Source organism: Paramormyrops kingsleyae, chromosome 1, assembly GCF_048594095.1.
Source record: "Paramormyrops kingsleyae isolate MSU_618 chromosome 1, PKINGS_0.4, whole genome shotgun sequence".
In the NCBI taxonomy this organism is placed as follows: domain Eukaryota; kingdom Metazoa; phylum Chordata; class Actinopteri; order Osteoglossiformes; family Mormyridae; genus Paramormyrops; species Paramormyrops kingsleyae.
Genome location: NC_132797.1, coordinates 10,397,173 through 10,418,918, shown reverse-complemented (window position 1 = coordinate 10,418,918; position 21,746 = coordinate 10,397,173). Strand labels below are relative to the sequence as shown.

The following is a 21,746-nucleotide window of genomic DNA, read 5'->3' as shown; positions in this document are numbered from 1 at the left end:
AAAGTCTGCTGTGAGTGGATGAGGAACAGGAGCAGCCCCCAGTGTGTCATTGCTTCCTACATCTGCGCGTACTTCACCAGATGTCCGGCCTTACTGGATTGTCTGCCATTCTTCCCCTGTGTGCTCCCATGAATCCAAAGGCTGGTGTGTGCTTGGGGGATTGTCTAAAAGCGACTCGTTAATGGTGCACGCGCCTTACACTGTCGTTAACACTGTCGTTAATTGCCTGTCGCTGACATCAGCCTGGCTTTTCGGAAAAGCCTATGGAGCCGCTCTCAGGAACGCACTGCGGTCGTGTTTCGGTTCTCACACCTGGCTCTCATCGTGTTCCCGACAGAGTTCTTGGGTCGGGATCGACCCAGGCAGCTGGCTCTGAACAGCAGCACCACCATGCAGACACTGAAGAACCTGGTCCATGACACAGAATATGTGCTGTCTCTCTACGTGCTGTTTGGGTCGGTACTGGGCCCTGGGATCACAGCCACCTTCCGTACCTGTGAGTGCCATCCTTCAGTCCCACATAATGCCCCTTGGTGGTCACAGGTCTCGGTGTGACAAATGTACATATTAATCAAAATTTACCCCATTTACCTCCAATGGGGCATCATGTGTCCCCAAAGGCCCTTGAATGAAGCTTATTTTGGCGGGGGGGGGGGGGGGGGGGGTACAGAGAAATGGACCTTGTCACTGTCTCATTCCATTCAATAATCAGCAGCCACCCCGAAGCTCGTCTGAATTACTGGTAATAGAGCATCATTCAGGCTGTGATCCCAGCTAATGCCTATGCTGTGTATGTGTTTGTGTGTCTGTCTGTCTATGTGTGTGTGTGTCTGTCTGTCTGTCTGTCTGTCTGTCTGTCTATATCTGTGTGACTGTGTATGTGGTGGGTATGTGTGTCTGCCAGCTCCTCTTGGCTACGTCTCCAACTTCAGGATAACATCCTATACCAGCAGCTCCATGAGTCTGGAGTGGAGTCCCATCGTAGGAGCTACAGAGTACAAACTCACCTGGAGCTCCCGGAAAGGTAAATGTACCTATACTGTGCTGTGACCCACCCGTACAGACTCACCTGTACTGACTCACCTGTATAGACTCACCTGTACTGCGCTGTGATGGTGAGAGGCTAATATATTTTAGTCATTTTACTTTTATTGCATAACAGCCAAACACCATTATGAAATAGTCACCTCCCTGTTCTATGATGCTTTGTTTATTGGAAGCTTCCCGAACACGTTGCCTGTCCTGCCCCGTCTTGGAGAACGGATGTTCCTGTTGTTACAGGTGGCACTATCGAGACGCAGAACCGGTATCTGGACCACAGCATCCTGTTCTACCGCATTGATGCGCTGGACCCAGCAACACCATACACTGTCAGTATCCGTGCGATGTATGGCAACACGGAGGGGCCAGAGATGTCGCTGTCTCAGCATACAGGTGAGATGATGGCCGGGCCGCCTTGTGGTCACCTTCATCATGCTGAGCATGATTCCGTTCAAACGTCTCTCAGTTCTGAAGTGTCTGTACAGTTGACCCACCCTCCTGCGTTTGGGACCCAGAACCTTCTGCTTAATTTTCCTTTAAATTCTGCTGAAAGGTAAAATTACGCAATGTGTTCAGGTCTGTTTCCTGCCCGCTGCCCATCTTTACACAGTGTGTTCAGGTCTGTTTCCTGCCTGCTGCCCATCTTTACACAGTGTGTTCAGGTCTGTTTCCTGCCTGCTGCCCATCATTACACAGTGTGTTCAGGTCTGTTTCCTGCCTGCTGCCCATCTTTACACAGTGTGTTCAGGTCTGTTTCCTGCCTGCTGCCCATCTTTACACAGTGTGTTCAGGTCTGTTTCCTGCCTGCTGCCCATCTTTACACAGTGTGTTCAGGTCTGTTTCCTGCCTGCTGCCCATCTTTACACAGTGTGTTCAGGTCTGTTTCCTGCCTGCTGCCCATCTTTACACAGTGTGTTCAGGTCTGTTTCCCGTCCACTGCCCATCTTTACACAGTGTGTTCAGGTCTGTTTCCCGTCCGCTGCCCATCTTTACACAGTGTGTTCAGGTCTGTTTCCTGCCCGCTGCCCATCTTTACACAGTGTGTTCAGGTCTGTTTCCCGTCCGCTGCCCATCTTTACACAATATGTTCAGGTCCATTTCCCACCCACTGCCTGTCTTTATGCAGCACGTTCGGATCCATTTTCCTCCCACTGCTTGTCTTGCCTTGAAAGAGCAGCACAGTTTCAAGCAAAGCTGGACTGGCCGGTGAGAACAGGCTGTCACCTTGGGGAAGGCTCATCTGGATGTGTGACTGGCAGTGGCTGTGATTAACCCGCCTGTCCTGAACGACGCCACTCCGCCTCGGTTTCTAACCTCGGAGCTGCCCATCAGCTCAACAGCAGCGCATCTTGTTGCTCCGCCTCTGCCGGGGGAGGTGTGCTCTGATGGATTCATGCCGACAGGAACATGGAGCATACAGATCCGTCCCAATGGAAAGACAATCGCAAGGGCCAGCCGTGCCTCATGTACAGTGGGAGCTCAGTTGCGGTGTTCTTCAGCAGTCAGTCTGTCATGTATTGAGTTCCATGATGTCCTGGTGTCCTCTTCCAAGACTTCCTGATGTTCTCTCCAGGGGCTTCCTGGTGTCCTCTTCCAAGGCTTCCTAGCATCCTTTTCCAAGGCTTCTTGGCATCTTCTTGCGAGGCTTCCCAGTGTCATCTCCAAGGGCTTCCTGACGCCCTCTCTGGGGGCTTCCTGGTGCTCTCTCCAGGGGTTTCCTCATTTCCTCTCCAGGGGCTTCCTGTTTTCCTTTTCCATGATGCCCAGGTGCCTTGTTCAGCCTGGTAAGTTGCTGTGTCGTGTCAGCTTCCCTCACAGATGAGGAACCGATCCAGATGGTGAAGGAGGTGAAGGTGATAGATGTGGGTGTCAATTCCTTTGGGCTTGCTTGGAAAAAGGGCCCGACTGTTACAGGCTACAAGATCTCCTGGATCCCCTTCCTCGGTGGGTGCCACCTTCCAGCTGCCCTGTCTGCGTTATCTGCCCCAGTCTCTCCATAACAGTTCACCTTCTGTAACCCTCCCCTTTGTACTGTGCTCTTCACCTACCCTTCGTGCCTCATTCCTGCCTCCAACGTATTATGCTTAGTTATTAATACTCCCTCCTCCAGGTGGCATTCAGAAGACCCAACTAGTTCCTCCCGCCAGCTCCTCTTTCACCATTTCGGGCCTGCAGGCAGGTTCTGCCTACAAGATCCAGGTGTCAGCTGTGGCTGGTTCCAAAGAGGGCAGCCCCATCCTGCTCACAGCTCGCACCTGTGAGTCCACCTGTCACCTTGACACACCCGGCCGTGTTGAACATGTACTCACCTGAATCACCCAGATGCATGATGGGATTGAACTGCCAGCAGGCTGGTAACAGCTGCATCTGGGTGCCTCATATATAGATCTAGATCAGTTGTGCTGGTTTGTGTTCTCTTGAATTTGTTTCCAACCCACCTACCATGACAAGGCCCAGAGCTGATCTGATAAACGCTGATGGTTTCCTAAAGCCAGGCTCCTCCCCACTAGAACGTCATGTGAAAGTCAGGTCTGTCACATGACATAGGCACGGCCACTAATGGCCACTTATACCGATGCTGATGCATTAAAGGAACAGACAGTTAATGAAAGGTCAAAAGTAGCGAGCGTACCCTGTCTGTGCCTCAGTGGATCTCCCCAAGGTGACGGAGTTCCAGCTGGTGGAGGCCCCCGACAGCGGCACGCTGTTGAACTGGACCAGCATCCCCGGGGCTTCTGGGTACCTGCTGTCCTGGAGACTCATGTCAGGTGCGTGATGTGCCAGCACTTCGCTGAGAATGACACCCAGTTACAAGCAGCAGCACTCAATTATGCTCAAACATGCAAGACTGCCCCCAAGTAATTATTTACTACTGTAGCCAAATACACTGCGAAAAAGCAGAGGGAGATTCGGGATCGGATGTTATTACAAGACTGATTATACAGACTGAGGCACTAGGGCTTGGCATATCATTTGTTATCCTCTGTGGTTCTGAAGCTGGCTGTCTTTCCAGCGGGGTGAATTTGCACATGTCTTCAGCTAGGCCGGGGATGTGGTAATTTAATGATGCTGTCCTTTGAGGAATGCGGGATGCAGCTATCTTTAGAAGCTTGTCTTTTTCCTTAACGACCAAAGACGTGTCAGAGTTGGGCTTGATCCTCCTTTCTTTCTCTGTTCCCGTTTAATGGTTCATCCCTCTGTAGTGGAAATAACAGCAGTGTTTGTGTTGATGCCGTTGGTCTCCTGGCAGGGTCTTCTGTGGGGGGGGGGCAGTTTGTCTGGCCAGGGTGAGGGGAAAGCTACTCCTCAGTATGTCTTTGAGGAGACCAGACCAGGATGTGGGAAGTTCTGTGTGTGTGTGTGTGTGAGTGTGTGTGTGTGTGTGTGCGAGCGGGTGACTAATATCTGTTTTTTTCCCTTATGGGGACCAGTTTCCTGGTCCCCATAAGGGAAAACTATATTATAAAAATCGGTGACTGCTATGAAAAAACTATTTTGTTTGGTTACTTATGGTTATGGTTAGGGCAGGGTGGGGGTTAAGGTTTGTCATAGTTAGCGTTAGCATTTTTCCCATAGAAGTGAATGAGCGGCCCCCATAGGGATAGGTACTGTATACCTGACGTGTGTGTGTTCGCAAATGTGTCTTTATAATGATGAATCCCTTTGTTCTTGCAAACTGAAAGCGCGTGGCAGTTGTTCCTAATTAGCGCAGGTAAGACCCCACCAATCCCATAAAAGGGCATGAGACTGCAGGGCCGTGTGCACACAGACATCTCACACATGCAGCATATTCAGGATAGTCAGTAGGGAAAATAACACAAAGAAAGATGCATGCCATACTATTACATGTTCAGTAATGATTGTTAAAAGTGATGATTAATTAATAACTATCAAAGGGCACAAAAGTAATATTTTACCAGTAATAATAATTTAATAATTATTTAGGCCCATTACTAAAAATGCAAAATGAACAGCACTGAACAGTTACTGTGAGAAATGCGAGATTCCAAGGTTACAGAGACAGCTAACATGGCTGTGGATGATTGCATACCCAAGCCAAGACTTATAATACTATCTATCACTAATATTTATATATGCAATTTTTGCGCAGTCTGAATCATTTTCAGCATTGTTATTTACTTACAGATCATCTGCAAGTTTCTGTGACCTTTTATCAAGTTCCAAAAATATTTATGTTTAATTGCTCATGGTCAACTCAAAAATATAGGAAACTGTGATTTTCAAGAGTGCGAATGCTTATATTATTAATAATAAAAATATTATTGTCATTAAAATCTTATACTGTAGAATTGAAGAAAACACAGAGAACTATTATTTTGCACATATTTGTCAGCACTCACATGTGTGTAATTGTGCTCTTGAGTGTGTAAAGATTCTGTTCTTACCTAAGAAGGAATCCAAAATAAGAAGACACTGATGAATGTCAGAATCTTTGTGAAACTGAGTAAGAAGAAATTTCTTAAGAGTGGTTGGTGAATGCGGCCAATTGATCTCAGAGTGCTACACGTGCTTATATTCAGTACAAACTCAGCACCAATAATCGAGAGCATTAAGAATGTCATTCATCAGTTTTTTGTTTAAATCAATCGTAGGCATACAGACATCAAAATTATCCACTTCCCACAAAGGGAAACTCAATTTTCTAAAAATATGTGACTGCAATCAAAAAGTTAAAAATGCCAGTGTTGTGTTTTGCATGGCTACTTATGGTTAGGGTTGGGTAAAGGTTAAGGTTGTCATAGTTAGCATTAGCATTTTTCCCATAGAAATGAATGGAAGGTCCCCACAAAGATATGAATGCAAACCTGTATGTATTGTCTGTGTGTGAAAATCCTCAAATACGCACAGACACATGCACACACATAACCGTATGCCATATTTTTAGGAAATTTGCTGGATAGCATTAAAGTTCTTAAGATTACTCATCTAATACAAACACATCACACAGTCTTCTCTCTTTCTGCTGGAGCTTTCCTGCTACCTGGGGTTTTCTTGGTCTCGGTATCCTCTCCGTATCTGTTTTTTTTAGGAGTTTATGCCTTTGTCTGGATATTTGCACACAAACACAGAAAGAACACAAGCAAACAGTTAAATCTTTGCTTTGTGTTCACAGAGCTGAACTCCACCAGTGAGAATCTTGGGCCATCCGTTACTTCATATAAAATCAGCAGCCTGCAACATGGCAGGACCTACATATTCGCAATCCGACCCCTCTATGGAGGAGTGGAAGGGCCCGTTACCTCACTTCGTCAGAGGATATGTAAGACATACCATTGTATGCGTGGGGGGAACATTTTCCCCTTATTCTGTAACAGTGTTTGGTATTAGAGATAAATAGTGATAGTATGGTATCTTTAAAGCATGTTCCCATTGTATAGTGATGGTGGACCCACCTGCAGGGCCAGTCCACGTTGCACGTGCCCCTGCTGCCTCAGAGATTGTCACAACCTCACAGCCTGTCACTAAAAAAGCACTTGTTCCTGACGCCAAAGCGACCCATGGCTCAGACACCCAGAAGGCATACAGAAAACCCAACCTGTTCACGGCCAAAGAGGTGGCAGTGCTTACGAACAGGGACACTTCCCCAGCAGGGAGGACGACTACAACGACGGCCACGCCGTCTGGCCCCAGTATGTCCCAGCATGCACCACTCTCAGTGAGGCAGACGTCTGGCTTGTAAAGACTGTGAGGCTCATGAAATACAGCAAACACCTGTGTTTGTCAGTCTGTGGTCAGGTCAAAGCTGACATCGTTTTCCTGGTGGATGAGTCTTCGAGTATTGGGTCCGGCAACTTTGCCAAGCTGAAGGACTTCCTGTTCCGTGTGGTGACATACTTCCCTGTCATCGGTCCCCTGGGAACGCAGGCAAGTTCCTAAGCCGATTAATCTCATGCATTGAATTCATCACATCCATTACTGCTTCCCTCCTGTTCCCCCCCTTTCTGGAATCTTCCTTCTGTTCTGCTGCTTACCAGTCAAACCTGGTACCAGGCACACTGAAATGGCTTTAATCCTGCAAAAGTCCCCACACATGCATAGCCTCACAGATATTAAGAGCTTTCAGCTTCAAGGTTGTCTTGTGGTTTTCCACTCTAATTTATGTGCGTAATATTCAACCATAATAGAGGGGCTTGTCCTGAGCTTCTGACTGACTCTGCTTCCTCTGCAGGTGGCCGTGGTCCATTACAGTGACGAGCCCCGGATCGAGTTCCACTTGAATGACTTCAGGGACCGCAGTTCCATCCTGAGAGCTCTGAGGGGGGTGCGCTACGGGGGAGGCAACACCAAAACAGGTACACACGTTCTTACGGCTGCAATGAGAAAAGCAGTTTCTTACACAGACAGCCAAAGTCAGCCCCTCTCTGGCACCACCTGCAGGACGGGGCATCAGCTATGTGCTGAAGGAGCTGTTCCAGGAGTCGCTGGGCATGAGGCAGGATGTGGCTCATGTGCTGGTGCTGATCACGGATGGCAGAGCCCAGGATGACGTAGAGCTGCCCTCACGGGTGGCCCGTGCCCTCGGTCAGTGTCCCTTTGCCGGGGCTTATCTGTGAGCCATCATTGTTCCCCAGAATGCTCTGCGTGGTCCTTCACACTATCTGATGCAGCCTCCATCATCTCCCAGGCGTCAGTGTCTTGGCCTTAGGTGTGGCCAGAGCAGACATGGAGGAGCTGAGGAAGATTGCCCTTCCCACCACCTACAAGAACCTCTTCTATGCTGAAACCTTTGAAGACATTGCCTCCATGGAGCGGGAGTTCATCAGCAGCCTTTGCAGTCAGGCATTGCAGCTGGAGTACAAACTGCAGGATGAGGTAAGCCCCAGGGTCAAAGGTGGGTGGGGTCAAGAGCGGGGCAAGGTCAAGAATGGGTGGGGTCAAGAGCAGGGCAGGGTCAAGAGTGGGTGGGGTCAAGAGCAGGACAGGCCAAGAGTGGGTGGGGTCAAGAGCAGGATGGGGTCAAGAGTGGGTGGGGTCAAGAGCAGGACAGGCCAAGAGTGGGTGGGGTCAAGAGTGGGTGGGGTCAAGAGCAGGACAGGCCAAGAGTGGGTGGGGTCAAGAGCAGGATGGGGTCAAGAGTGGGTGGGGTCAAGAGCAGGACAGGCCAAGAGTGGGTGGGGTCAAGAGCAGGATGGGGTCAAGAGTGGGTGGGGTCACAATCGGGGTGTGGTCAAGAGTGGGTGGGGTCAAGAGCAGGGCAGGATCAAATGTGGGGTAGGGTTAAGAGCTGGGTGGGGTTAAGAGCTGGGTGGGGTTAAGAGCTGGGTGGGGTTAAGAGCTGGGTGGTTACCACTCACGGGTGCAAGAGGATGAGTCCTTGCAGAGTGTGCTGTCATTCATCTTGGTAGACTGAGATACCCAAGAGATGGGCGACCTCAGTCTGCATAGCCAGGAATGGCTGCTGATTTTCGCTAATCCTCTCTCAGTCCACACAGCTGGACACACCCACTGATTACCCAGAGTCCCTTGCCAAGCCCCAGGGTCCCTGCCCCTCCCAGTGTATGAAGGTGTGTTTTCTCTACTTCCCCCACCATCCCTGTCATCATCTCTCTTTTCTGAAAGCACAAATGAGCAGCACAGATTCACGTTCTTAAACTCCCACCTTACACCTTTATTTTGTGCAATACTTTAAACACATTTGTTACACAGTACTGAAAGTTTATGTCCTTTTTTTCAGGGTCAGAAGGGTGAAAAGGTGAGGATTGCCGTTTAGATGATTATCCGCACATTACAGAGTCGCAGCTCGTTCTGATTGGGTCACCTTCTCGTCCTCAGGGTGACGCTTTCTCCTCCGGCGGCCTGGTACGTATGACCACGTAAAGGGTCCTCAATGTTATGCATTTGCCTGTCCGGAATCTCTGCAGTGACCTGCTGGCTCTTTGTTGCAGAGGCCACAGCAGCCGGCTGTAGAGTACAATCCCTACGGCATCAATACCAAAGGCGAGAAGGGAGAGAGGGTGAGCCCACTGCCGGCTTCTGCAGGTCCACTGGGCCCAGGGCTCAGTGCTGGTCCATACCTGCTTTTTCAATTAGACACATTGATTATCCTGCTTGTTCTTACACTGCGGTGGTTTCTGGTGCCTGTCACGGCTCTTTGGAAAATGGTGACATTTTGACGAGGTTAGCGTGGCACAAGTGGCCTGTAATTGCTGCATCGGCATCTCAGACAGACTGCCATGAAGGTGTGGCCCAAGCACAGAAGCCCTCTCATCTTCATAGGATGGTTTATTAAAGCTTTTCACACTTTAGCCCTTTCTGAGCTGGCTTCCAGAAGCATTTACCATCTGACAGTTTCTTAGATCGTTTATCAAAGAATTCAGTTTTTGTAGTTTATTTAATTTTCTTTGTATTTGACTCATCAATGGATTTTGGCTTACAGAGCACTTTTCTGATTGGTTCGCTGATCAGCTGAGTGCAGCTTGGTGGACGGGCCTAACTGTTCTGCCCCAATGTTCTGCTCAATGTCTCCGTGCTGCCCCGCCCATTCCCACCCCAAGTGGTACCCCAGGAATCCAGCCAAGCTCTACAGGCCGTGTCTGTTTCTCTGCACAGGGACTCCCCGGAACAGATGGTGTCCCAGGGTTGCCAGGGCGACCAGGAAGAACTGGGCCTCCTGGTTCAGCGGGACAAAGGGTAATTAACTGGGGCAAGTAATGAGGGCAGCGGGACCTCAAGTATGACGGAGAGAAGGATGTTCAGAAGCTCGCAGGGAGCTATATTGCATGTTCCTGAAATTTCATGTAAAAGCTTCTGCTTTATGTTATAATAGTAAAAAAAATAATAATGTGGTGCAGAAATGTCAGGTATCTTAGAATAACGGAAAAGCCAATCAGTAAAAACTACACCGGTTACATGTCCGTTTTCAGGGCCCCCCTGGTGTTCCTGGGGACATGGTAAGTGTGAATGGTAGGGGGTGGGATCCGGCTGCATAGTGCTCACCTGTGAGTGCCGAGATGCTGGAGAGCTGATGCTGTGTCACATGGCTGGGCAGGGCGCACCTGGAGCATCGGGAGCGAAAGGCCAGCGGGGCGAGAGGGTGAGTGTTAGACGGACGGGAGCCAGTGAGAAATCACAGTCCCTATTCACCATGTTTATCTAAAGCTCTGGGCTGGGGGAGGCAGGGTCAGGGGGTCAGATACGTGCTGAACAAGAGTAAACATGTCAGTGAGTTTTGTACCTTTAGGAATAAGTGTGGAAAGTTCAGGTCCAGGAACTGCAAATCCAGACCATGTTTTTGTTTCAACCAACCAGTTGAGCATAAAGAGTCATAGTCAGAGAACTGGTTGGTTGGAACAAAATTTTGGTCTAGATTTGTACTTTCTGGATCTGAACATTCCACCTCTGGCTGTGGTGCACAGATTGACAGATTGGTGCAGATGTGTGTGTGTGTGTGTGTGTGTGGGGGGGGGGGGGGGGGGGGGTTGTGTGTGTGTGTGGGTTTGTGTGTGTTTGTGTGTGTGTGTGTGTGTGTAGGGGGGGTGGTCTGTGTGTGTGTGGGTTTGTGTGTGTGTATGTGTGTAGGTTTGTATGTGTGTGTGTGTGCAGCACTTACTTGCCCTTGCGTTTCAGGGGGAGCCGGGGTACGTGCTGGGGGGGGGTGAGGTGCTCCCTGGCAGGAAGGGCGAACCCGGCGTGTCTGTGAGTAACGTGTTAAGCCACCTCCTGTGTTAAGCCACCTCCTGAGCCCACCGCTCATTCTAATGATCTTAATTGTTCTAATCTGCATTTGTTTTGGTTGTCTCTTAGCTATAAAAGAACACTAGTTAACAAATTTGCATTCAGTAAGAACATTTCGCATGGATGTTCGCACACTCTGAGTGTGTGGTCCGGAATGGTGTCCCTTCGGCTCACAAATGCAATTACTGCAATGACATGACATATGATAGTACTTATCGTCAGATTCAGAGGCTGACAAGAGTCGGTTTGGGGGTGGGGTTCCATTGCGCTGCTGTGTGGCTGAAACATCACCCATAAAGCAGCAGCACTGACTGGTGTCCCTGTCTGTCAGGGTCCCCAAGGAGCCCCAGGAGTCCCTGGGATACCTGGACCTCCAGGGGTGTCAGGTCTCCCTGGATCACCAGGACCTTCAGGAATCTCAGTGAAGGTGAGTGCAGACAAGCTGGAGATCGACCAGCGACGGGTGACTCTGGTCCATCAGTGTGACCCTTTATTTTCAGTATTCTCGCAAGGTCCGTCTTCTCGGGAGCTCAGTCATTGGCTAATGTGCCTTTTGTGTGTCTCACAGGGTGATCGAGGAGAATCAGGCCCTCAGGTAGGTGGTGCTGTTCTGCAAAAGTCCCTAAGAAAAATGAAACCTGGCTGTATTGTAGGTGGGGCTTAAGGAAAATCCGCAGTGTTTACAGCCCTTGGCTGTTGGCTCATCTCCTTGCTTGCATTCCGCAACACAAGCCGGAGAGACATCTGCTTGTTAATCTGCACAGAGGAACCTGCCCACGCAAAGGAGAGACTATTATTCTGCACAGAGGAACCTGCTCATGAGCAAAAGGGACTGTTAGTCTGTGCAGAGGCACCTGACATGCGCAGGAGAGACGTCTGCCTGTTAGTCTGCACAGAGGGACCTGCTTGTGAGCAGGAGGGACTGTTAGTCTGTGCAGAGGCACCTGACATGCACAGGAGAGGCATCTGCCTGTTAGTCTGCACAGAGGACCCTGCCCGCACACAGGAGATAGGGGAACCTGACACAAGTAAGATAGACATCTGCCTGTTAGGGGAACCTGCCCCCGTCTCTTAGCAACAGTGCCTGATCCATCCCAGCCACACAAGCTGCGGTGTCTGATGCAGGAGGAAGGCGAGAGTCCATTATTAACAGAACACGCTGCTGAGTGTGTGTCTGTGTCTCTCTGTGTGTGAGTCTGTGTGTGTGTGTCGGGGGGTGTCCTCCACACAGAATGATGAATATTATTTTTAGCCACTATGTTACTTTCAGTTCCCCCCATTGCTGGAAACATTCATAGTCACAGCACCTTCCAATTGCTGCTTAATGGCTGTTCTCAAGGAAAATGTCACATGTCTGAAGTGTCGCAGAGTGGTTAAGAGTATAATCTGTCACGTTTCACAAGCACCCTGTGTCCATTTTCAGCGAGCGAGGCCTGGATTTTATAGCGAGTGTTTTAAGTTCAGTGTTTAATTTGCCCTGGGCTCCCGCAGGTGATTCCATGGATTTTGTGTCAGGAGAATATCGGTGCGGCTCCGTTTGGCCATGAAAGCGACTCTCTTCTCTGTTTGGTTTCTCAGGGCTTACGAGGCAAGGCTGGTGCTAGAGGAGATAAGGGAGAGGACGGCAGAGACGTGAGTGAGCTCTACCCTAAGCCTAACCCTAAGCCTAACCTCACACCGGCTCTCCTACGTGCGACTTTTGCTCCCAGAATTTGAGACAGCAACATCATGAAAACATGTCAGGGGAAGCTGATGCTGTCCCTGTCTGTCACTTTAAGGGTCAGCCAGGGTTACATGGACCAATAGGCATCGATGGCCTTCCAGGGTTGCTAGGGCAGAAGGGGGAGAAGGTATGTTCCTCAGGGCTAACCTTTTCCCTGAAATCCATGCGCCGTTTCTGCGGCTCAGCTGCCCTTTTCCTCCGCCCTATCATTCTCGCACCTGTATCCCGTTTCATTCGTTCAAGTCCTGCGACTAACGAATAAACCCCAAGGAGAGCAGCTGGTCCTGCTGATAAGCGACGGAGCTAAAGGCGTCTCTGCATCGGGCTTTGATCATGCGACTGTGCACTTTGTGTGTTCCCGCAGGGAGAGCAGGGGGTGGGCATTCCGGGTGCCCAGGGCCCGCGGGGAGAGCCAGGGGAGAAGGTACAGTAACTTCTGCACCAACACCCGCCCACGTGAGAAAAGGTGGAGGTGTCCTGTGCACACAGGCGCAGAACATTCACAGCTGCGTCAGAGACAAACATGCAAAGGACCATGCTTTGCTGCACCGATGACATTGTGACATGCCTTATTTTCCCAGGGAAGTCCTGGTCTGCAAGGCCAAGCTGGGCCAGCGGTGAGATTTTATTGGCTATTACAAGTGGGCTTGTATCAAATGTAACAAATATGTGTACAACCATTAAATACATAAATTATCTGTCTGTCTGTCTATCTATCTTTTGTAGGGGTCCATGGGGAACCAAGGAATGCAAGGGATTGTGGGTCCTCGGGTACGGATTCTTAACTGTTTCTTAACTATATGATGCTCTGAATTGCCATTATTTCCTGAATCTCAGAATCTCTTTATGGCTTTCTAATGCCCTGGAATATCAATATCTTAAGACAGATATTATAGAAACCTTTTTAATACAAGAGTTAATGCATCACTCTCAGCTTCCATAGGCTTCCATAGAAACCATCACGCCATGCTACGCACGTATGTTTGCACATATGCCTTCAGGGCTTTTCAGATTAATCAATGAATGACGACACACTGAGAAGCCCCCCCATTCACTGCTGCTTGGTATCATAGCCACTGAAGGATCTGGCCCTCAGACTTTCATGATGCTTCAATATGTCTTAATGCTTAGGGAAAAAGGGGATTGAAAGGAGAGCTTGGGGAAAAGGTAAGACAAACATTTCAAATCAGACAATATATATCTGTATCAATGGGATCTAAAGTGTGATTCAGTCTTCAGGAATAATGAAGACAGTTGTATTTAACTAACGACAGGTTAGTGTAGTACCTGGGGAAACTCGCACGCTTCCCCGCACAAACAGTGGGGGCGGGATTCAAGCCCCCAGCCCTGGAGGTCCAAAGACACTGTGTCTCCTTCAGTTCATTCAGAACCTTTTCCTCGCAGCTGTAGCTTTTCACAGAGTAGTCAGTGCTGTGTAATGAGGATTCTGCAGGTTGCAGCTTTTATTGAAAGGTCACCCAGAGTTAAGATTCATTTTTTATTTAGATTTCGTAGCCTGTGAACCAAAATACAAATGAGAAAAGAATGCACTGGAAGGTGCAACCTTCTTCTTGATTTACTCCGCCCTCACTCACTGCTTTTAGGGTGCCAGAGGAGAGGTAGGACCTGCCGGTCCACAGGGGGCATTGGTAAGTACTCCCTTAGAGCAGTGTGCACTGCACTACTACACAGCTACACCAAGAAACTTGCCTCCACTAGCAGGAAGTTCCCCTTTACACTGCAGGAAGTGTCCTCTACACGTCTCCCTTGTCACTAAAACTGGGTCATTCTGCTTCAGTCCTGAACAGAGCCCCTGCTTAGCCTGGCTCCTCAGTAGATCCTGGAAATCCTCTTAAGTGGTATGAATCTGCACTGGTCCCTCAGCAAAGCAGACAGGCTCCAGGTGCACAATGCTTTAGACCAGTATTTCTCAACATGGTCCTCAGAGACCCCCAGACTGTCCAAGTGTCCACAGAGCTGGGAAGGAGCAAAAGTGTGGACTGTCAGGCAGGAAGATGGGAAGGAGCAAAAATGTGGACCAGCTGGCAGGGAGCTGCGAGGGAGCAAAAACGTGGACTGTCTGGAGGTTCCCCAGAACATAGTTGAGAAACACTACTCTAGAAAACAAAGATGGGTAGTCACCAGGAAATGGCTGCCTTGGGACCAAATGCATTTTTCATTTGAAAGCTCTGAGCAATCACTGCTAATTATGGTTTAAAATATCGATACTTGTAATAATAAACGGAATTCTATGTATTACTGACACGGCTTCAGGCACGTCAGAGTGCTTCTTTTCGCATATCCCATCATGCTCTCCGTTTTTAGGCATATGCACATATATATGCAGTTAAGAGTGTAGTTCGGGCTCTGAGTGCAGCATCAGCCATTTATCCGGCGGTTCTGGAGCACTGCATGAACATGTGTTTTGATGTTATTGACGTGAAGAGCAGGCTCACTTGATCATTCATCTGTGGTCTTGCTCTGTACCTCAGCTGGGTACAAACTGGAGTGTGGATGCCGTTCTCAGTGTGTTTCTCTCTCTCACCATCAGGGAGTCCCGGGCCCAGAAGGACACAAGGGCAGCAAGGTAGATTCTCCATATGAGGACAGTGTGACCTCAGTGCAGTTTGTCACCTCAAAGATATTAATCATTTTCCATAGTGAAGTCATATGCTGAAATATTCCACTTTAATATGCCCTCAAGTTGCTAAGGTTACCTACTAGGAGTAACTGTGCATGGTCTGCATGTGTCTGTGTGCATGTGTTCATGCTGTGTGTTGGGGTGGCTGTGTGCGGTCTATGTGTGCGTGTCCGTGTGTGTGAGCACTCCCCAGCAAGTGTGTGTTTGTTCATGCTGTGTGTTGGGGTGGCTGTGTATGGTTCGCGTGTGAGCGTGTGTGCACTCCCCAGTACATGTATGTGCTTGTTTATGCTGTGTGTTGGGATGGCGTTTATGGTCTTTGTGTCATTGTCCGTGTGCATGTGCACATGTATGTGACTGACACGTTTGCTTTCACAGGGAGAACACGGAGCTCCTGGGGAACCAGCCAGAGGGGTAAGCAACAGTGCAGAATGACCCTGCACATCATTTCTCTGCAGCCTCTGGTCCTGCATGTGCCATGCCATCTCCTGCAGCCTCCGGTCCTGCATGTGCCATGCCATCTCCTGCAGCCTCCGGTACTGCATGTGCCATGCCATCTCCTGCAGCCTCCGGTCCTGCATGTGCCATGCCATCTCCTGCAGCCTCCGGTACTGCATGTGCCATGCCATCTCCTGCAGCCTCCGGTACTGCATGTGCCATGCCATCTCCTGCAGCCTCCGGTACTGCATGTGCCATGCCATCTCCTGCAGCCTCCGGTCCTGCATGTGCCATGCCATCTCCTGCAGCCTCCGGTACTGCATGTGCCATGCCATCTCCTGCAGCCTCCGGTACTGCATGTGCCATGCCATCTCCTGCAGCCTCCGGTACTGCATGTGCCATGCCATCTCCTGCAGCCTCCGGTACTGCATGTGCCATGCCATCTCCTGCAGCCTCCGATACTGAATGTGCCATGCCATCTCCTGCAGCCTCTGGTCCTGCATGTGCCATGCCATCTCCTGCAGCCTCCGATACTGCATGTGCCATGCCATCTCCTGCAGCCTCTGTTACGGTCACTCCCTGTCCAGTGCGGCTGAATAAACAGAACCTATCCTGAAATCTTGTTTTGCATTATTCCCGAATGTGTGCAGAATAGATGTTTGGTTTGTTTTATAACAGATCCTTGGACCTCCTGGGATGAAGGGTGTCCGGGTGAGTTCCTTTTGATCCTTTCGGCTTTTCCTTCAGTATTACCTTACTCTTGATTAGGTAACAGTCCAGTGTTTGGGTAACATGATGTGTTGAACAACAGTAATTCAATTTTCTGCAGAGCTGCTGCAGTAGACTTTTACCCGAACCGCAAACCCCTTGTAAAAGTGTCAGGCCTCTCTGGAGTATCCTCAGTGCTGGTTAGCGATGGACTCTCTCTCTGGGAATGTCTCCTGTCTTGCTAATGTGAAGTTCTCCGAACGGCACAGCTGGCTCCACGCTGAGCAGCCGTCGTGAGGCTGTCCGTCCCGCTCCCTAAACTGGCTAACAGCCGGGATAATTGTTATGTTTATCATGAGGCGACATTGCTGGGGACATTCCGTCTGCCTGATCCGAGCAAACAAGCGCCCTCTGGGCACCACGCATCCGGGGCCCACCTGTCACCATGCCACCTTTTGTCAGGACATACAGCCCTCTGGGCACCACGCATTTGGACTGTGAAAAGGGCCAGTGGGCACCAAGCCAAGTCAGCATGAGGCATCAGCGAGCCTCTACGTGGTCCCCGTTTTTGTCATTGCCATCAGATGTAGTGACACCACTGCAAACCTGATCATTTTGCTAGAAACTATTCTCATTCTTCCAAAGCATGAGTGACACTGACTGTATCATTAACGTTGTTTGTATCCAGGTCTTTCTGGCATTTATCACCTTTCAGTTAAGCCGATCCATCGGCTTCACCTCATGTCTCTGTGCTTTAGGGTGACATTGGACCAGTGGGACCCGCTGGAGAACAGGGCACCAAGGGGGACCAGGGAGAGAAAGGGGAGATGGTAAGACCTCTGGTTACTCTCTGGCTTCAAGCCAGATGCCCCATGGAGGCAGCAGGCCAGGACTTCTGCACTCCCTAAAGCAGTGGTTCTCAACATTTCTGCACCGCAACCCAAGTTTTACCATGCCAGCTCAGTCGTGACCCACTACCAAGCATAGGTCTAAATTAACGCTATGACCAAACGTGCAATGCACTCTGCAGTCTAATGTCAATCAATGCCTATTGCACAAATCTGATTGGATGTGACAGTGAATTTTAAATTAAGCATCTGCGCTTTGGCTTCGTGGATTTGCTGAGTGTTCACTGGTTTTGCACTAAGCAGGTGCAGACCCGAGACCTGTTTGTATAGATTAATTCTAAGATTGGGGCTGGGAAACCTGATTGTGGATCAGCATAGGAGCTTGCTGGTTTTAAAATGCTTACATTTCCAACTCTGCCTTGCGGCCCTTTCAGAACTTGCTGCGACTAAAATTTGGGTCGTGACCCACAAGTTGAGAATCACTGCCTTAAAGTATGTGACCCAGGTAGTCACCTCGCTAGCAGAGTCAGTGGTTCACAGCCTCAGCATACCGTCTGGGCTGGTCACCACGTTAACCTGCTATCTCTGATGTTTACCCGCACCCCCGACCTCATGTAGCATTGCCAAACCATAACCCTGCTTCTAATTGGGACTAATCGCTCGTTCCTCTCATTCTGAAGGGAAGTCCAGGCTTCGGGATTCCTGGAGTGCAGGGACCAAAAGGAGAGAGCGGTGAGAGGGTAAGGAGCTCCACAGCCCTGTACTGGAAGAACTCTCTGCTGATAGATTATATTTACTTTTATTTTTCAACTTCTTGGTTTTCCTTTGTAGGGAAATGTAGGCTTGTCTGGAAGACCGGGACCCAAGGTATGTTTAATGATGACGTCAGCAGCTAAAACTCATGATGCAGCAGGCTGCTATTGTTTTATGAGGCAGTATTAATAATGATGTCATTTACCCTTTTTCCAGGGCCATGATGGAGTCAAAGGAGAAAAGGGAGATATGGGTCCACCAGGAAGCCCTGGAGCGTCTGGACTAAGAGGTAAAGATGTAAGTAAATCTTGTGAAGTCATTACTGATGTGGAGGGTTTACTGCAAAAGTGCATTGAACATGGACACTTGTTCAGGTCGTACACTGATCCACTTGTCCTGCCTTAGAATGTACCCCTGTTTCTGATACCTCTGAGGTTTGTGGGAATAAGGGCTGTTTGCCTTCTTTTTAGGGTGAACCTGCACCCAAGGGAGAGCCAGGTGCCAAGGTGAGTAGCAAGGGAGACTTGCTCTAGTGACGGAGGCCATGAAGGTCATTAATATATCAGTTATTCTTTAAATTCACTGAAGAAAACTAATTCAGTCCCTGCAGTTAGACCCCAGGAAAGTGTACCGGCCTGCTGACCTTGTGTGCGACCTGCCTTTCCCCCCCTTAGGGAGAGATGGGCCCCACCGGTGAGCCAGGGGACAGAGGAGTGAAGGTACATCTCTTTTTGTCCTCCTTCTTTCTTTGGTTTTTTTCTGGGACAGTGTCACCTCTGCCATAGTCAACAGGAGATCTAGCTCCGAGTGGACCTACAGTCTGAGCTTTGTCATCCACTAAGTGGAACAAGGCATTTGTGTGGTTGTGCCGCTGGCAATAAGGGACCTTTAAATTGTGTGTAAAGAAAGGAAGTGTGTGTGGAACAGCCTATAAGGCGTCCAGACACCTGCCTTTAAATGGTCCAGGAACCTGCCTTTAAATAGTCCAGGCACCTGCCTTTAAGAGGTCCACGCACCTGCCTTTAAGAGGTCCAGACACCTGCCTTTAAAGAGTCCAGGCACCTGCCTTTAAATAGTCCAGGCACCTGCCTTTAAATAGTCCAGGCACCTGCCTTTAAGAGGTCCAGACACTTGCTTTTAAGGGTTCCAGGAACCTGCTGTTATGGGGTCCAGGAACCTGCTGTTAAGGGGTCCAGAGACCTACTTTTAAGGGGTCCAGGAACCTGCTGTTAAGGGGTCCAGACACCTACCTTTAAGGGGTCCAGGCACTTGCCGTTAAGTGGCGCAGACACCTGGCTTTAAGGAGCCCAGGCATTGCCTGATAGAATTGTGATGGCCCTCTGGAGTACCAGTACAGAGGGTTGCAGCCTCGTTTTGGGGTTGGCTTAATGTGTGGGTTTTGTCGTGTTATATTCTGAATACAGGGTCCAATCGGCCTGCCCGGACGCATCGGTGACCTGGGAGAAAAGGGGGATCCTGGGAAAATCGGTCTTCCGGTGGGTGTATATGATCCAACGAACTACCATACAAACTAGCAGGATCTGTTTAAGCATTATGAGTGTTTTGTCAAGTCAATATCCTCGACCCAAAAATAAGGTTTTTTGGCATCTGTTAGTTAATGGCATCTGGCTCAGAGCTCCTGCTAATGTAACTTTTTTCCTTTGTGTTTAAGGGCGCAGAGGGACCCAAGGGCGAGAAAGGCGACCCTGTGAGTTACGAGCATTTATTCACAGCAGAGAGCTGGTGTGCAGTGCCGTGTGCAGCAGAGTTTGTTTGTGTCACAGGACAGGCACTGCATGCGAGCTGGAATCCCAGTGACTCGATACGATACGGCCCCACGCTGGCTCACGTGTCAGTGATCCTATCCTGCCTTGAAAAAGCAACTTTACTTATCATTGTTTTAATTAAACAAAATCACTCAAACTGTTTACCCCTCTCTCACACTTTGCTGATGTTTGTCTCCTGTCAGGGAAGTCCTGGCTTGCCAGGTCCCTCTAAGGTGAGATTCCTCCTAGCCGCAGCTGCAGGGTAACTTGCATGCACCTTTACACGCATGTGCGTAGCTCAGGCCTCTCTGCCCGGTGTTGCGGTGACATGTTTCTGAGATGCCATCCTGTTCCGGCAGGGTGAGCGTGGAGATCCTGGCCTGCCAGGCCTCAGAGGAGAGAGCGGCCTTCCGGGGCCCAGAGTGAGTACACACATTTACCAGGTCAAGGTTGTGGCCTGTACCGTACCAGTCAGAAGTTTGGATATACCTACCCATAGAAAGTTTATTTGTATTATTCTCTACATTTTACAATAATTGTACAGACATCAAAACTATAAAATATCATATGGAGTTATGCTCTGACCAAAAAAAGTATTCAACAAAAAGAAAATTAATAGTTTCGGGGGGGGGGGGGCAGCTTTGTGGGTGGAGATTCAGAAAGTTGTTGGTTCAAAGCCCCAGGTCGGCCGAGTGATCCCACCATTAACCATTAACCCCAATTGCGTCAGGTACTGTCTCCTCTATGCCAGTTTCATGAGGTCATCTACTGGGATGCTTTTCCAGTTGCCCTCAAGGAGTTCCCACACATAAGCTGAGCACTTATCGGTCGCTTGTCCTTCACTCTCTGGTCAAACTCCTCCAGAACCATTTATCCTGTGCTTAGGTCAGGTGGCAGGTCACATGGTGTGACACTCGGTCATACTTCTTTGTAGGCAGCTTGGCGTATCCAAACTTTTGACTTGGACTTGTAATAAACACGCCTCTCCCAACAGGGCCCTGAGGGGAAGCCGGGGCCCCCAGGACATGTGTTGGTATGTATCTCCAAACCTACACTTGCACTGCTGCTCCCCAGCACCTCTGTCATGATGGGAAATCCGAGTGTGTAGCAGCTCTGCGGCCTGGTCAGGCTTCTGTAGCCTGCTTCCACGCAGCATGTGGCTCTGTGTTCAGCATGTGATTTTCCATGGCAATACACATACTCTTGGGTGTCTCCCTTGCCTAGCAGGGCGGCGATATTGCCTTGGGACATGATGGCCTAACCGGAACACCGGGCCAGCCGGGCCCCAGGGTGAGACTTCTTCCTGCCCAGCTCCATGTGTCCTCAATGCCCCGCTGGAGGTCGCATCCGTGTGTCCCTTCAGGGCTTCCGTATACTGCTTCACTGGAGTTCCTATGTTGATCCTTTCTCATACTCTCTGCCCCTCGTGGCACTTAGGGTGACCCGGGGAAGAAGGGAGTGCCAGGCCTGGTAAGTGCCCCACACACACACACACACACACACACACACACGCACGCATACACACACACGCACATACACAAATCCACCCCACAAGGGTTCATTTCCTCTGTAATTTTAGCTAAAAACACACATTTAACAGGAGCAATGTGCAATTATGCAAATAATTGGACTTTCTCATTTCTATAAAGCTTAAGTTTAATGTAGGACTGTAATCACCAGCACAATATAAACTAATTACAAATCAGGTCACTTATATGTTCAAGGAAACTATCGTTTTTCAGAGTCTATTTTACACCTAATCGTATACGTGATTGAATGCTATAATTAATTCTTATAATAGCTTCTTTTACGATTTTTAAAAATTTCTTTCATACTTTCAAATGACGCTTTACAAACTTACTTCATTGCAGAAAGTTTTTCCTTTAGATAATACAGCATGACAAATAAACAAGGCAAATTACACAAAGTTTTTGCACTCATAAAAATGCTCTAACAGTGGAAAATACTGTAAGGTAAAACCCTGTAATACTCAACTTATTGAGTAAGGTTGACAAACATGTAGAGATGTGTCTCTCTGCATCAGTTGTATCTATCAGCAATCCACCAATGACAATGCAGAATTTGGGATCTAGATATAGCTGTATTTGTAAGCAATCCACCAATGACAATGC

General features: G+C 49.2%; 1 protein-coding gene across 1 annotated transcript in view; it reads left to right on the top strand.

The window, feature by feature from the left end:
* col7a1l (collagen type VII alpha 1-like) overlaps positions 1-21,746 on the top strand; it is a 68,319-nt gene that overhangs the window by 19,609 nt on the left and 26,964 nt on the right. Inside the window, exons 15-59 of the mRNA XM_072709295.1 lie at positions 338-496; positions 905-1,024; positions 1,282-1,434; positions 2,848-2,985; positions 3,152-3,298; positions 3,690-3,809; positions 6,176-6,322; positions 6,441-6,692; positions 6,788-6,927; positions 7,232-7,355; positions 7,441-7,584; positions 7,688-7,875; positions 8,487-8,567; positions 8,738-8,755; positions 8,836-8,862; positions 8,949-9,017; positions 9,613-9,693; positions 9,927-9,953; positions 10,052-10,096; positions 10,630-10,698; positions 11,069-11,164; positions 11,306-11,332; positions 12,316-12,369; positions 12,516-12,587; positions 12,825-12,884; positions 13,042-13,077; positions 13,187-13,231; positions 13,592-13,627; positions 14,065-14,109; positions 15,012-15,047; positions 15,480-15,515; positions 16,218-16,250; positions 17,006-17,077; positions 17,776-17,835; positions 17,927-17,962; positions 18,065-18,145; positions 18,319-18,354; positions 18,523-18,567; positions 19,273-19,344; positions 19,521-19,556; positions 19,818-19,847; positions 19,974-20,036; positions 20,609-20,647; positions 20,839-20,904; positions 21,052-21,084. Coding sequence (XP_072565396.1) covers positions 338-496; positions 905-1,024; positions 1,282-1,434; positions 2,848-2,985; positions 3,152-3,298; positions 3,690-3,809; positions 6,176-6,322; positions 6,441-6,692; positions 6,788-6,927; positions 7,232-7,355; positions 7,441-7,584; positions 7,688-7,875; positions 8,487-8,567; positions 8,738-8,755; positions 8,836-8,862; positions 8,949-9,017; positions 9,613-9,693; positions 9,927-9,953; positions 10,052-10,096; positions 10,630-10,698; positions 11,069-11,164; positions 11,306-11,332; positions 12,316-12,369; positions 12,516-12,587; positions 12,825-12,884; positions 13,042-13,077; positions 13,187-13,231; positions 13,592-13,627; positions 14,065-14,109; positions 15,012-15,047; positions 15,480-15,515; positions 16,218-16,250; positions 17,006-17,077; positions 17,776-17,835; positions 17,927-17,962; positions 18,065-18,145; positions 18,319-18,354; positions 18,523-18,567; positions 19,273-19,344; positions 19,521-19,556; positions 19,818-19,847; positions 19,974-20,036; positions 20,609-20,647; positions 20,839-20,904; positions 21,052-21,084 — 3,494 coding nt within the window. The remainder of the gene's footprint in view (positions 1-337; positions 497-904; positions 1,025-1,281; positions 1,435-2,847; positions 2,986-3,151; positions 3,299-3,689; positions 3,810-6,175; positions 6,323-6,440; positions 6,693-6,787; positions 6,928-7,231; positions 7,356-7,440; positions 7,585-7,687; positions 7,876-8,486; positions 8,568-8,737; positions 8,756-8,835; positions 8,863-8,948; positions 9,018-9,612; positions 9,694-9,926; positions 9,954-10,051; positions 10,097-10,629; positions 10,699-11,068; positions 11,165-11,305; positions 11,333-12,315; positions 12,370-12,515; positions 12,588-12,824; positions 12,885-13,041; positions 13,078-13,186; positions 13,232-13,591; positions 13,628-14,064; positions 14,110-15,011; positions 15,048-15,479; positions 15,516-16,217; positions 16,251-17,005; positions 17,078-17,775; positions 17,836-17,926; positions 17,963-18,064; positions 18,146-18,318; positions 18,355-18,522; positions 18,568-19,272; positions 19,345-19,520; positions 19,557-19,817; positions 19,848-19,973; positions 20,037-20,608; positions 20,648-20,838; positions 20,905-21,051; positions 21,085-21,746) is intronic.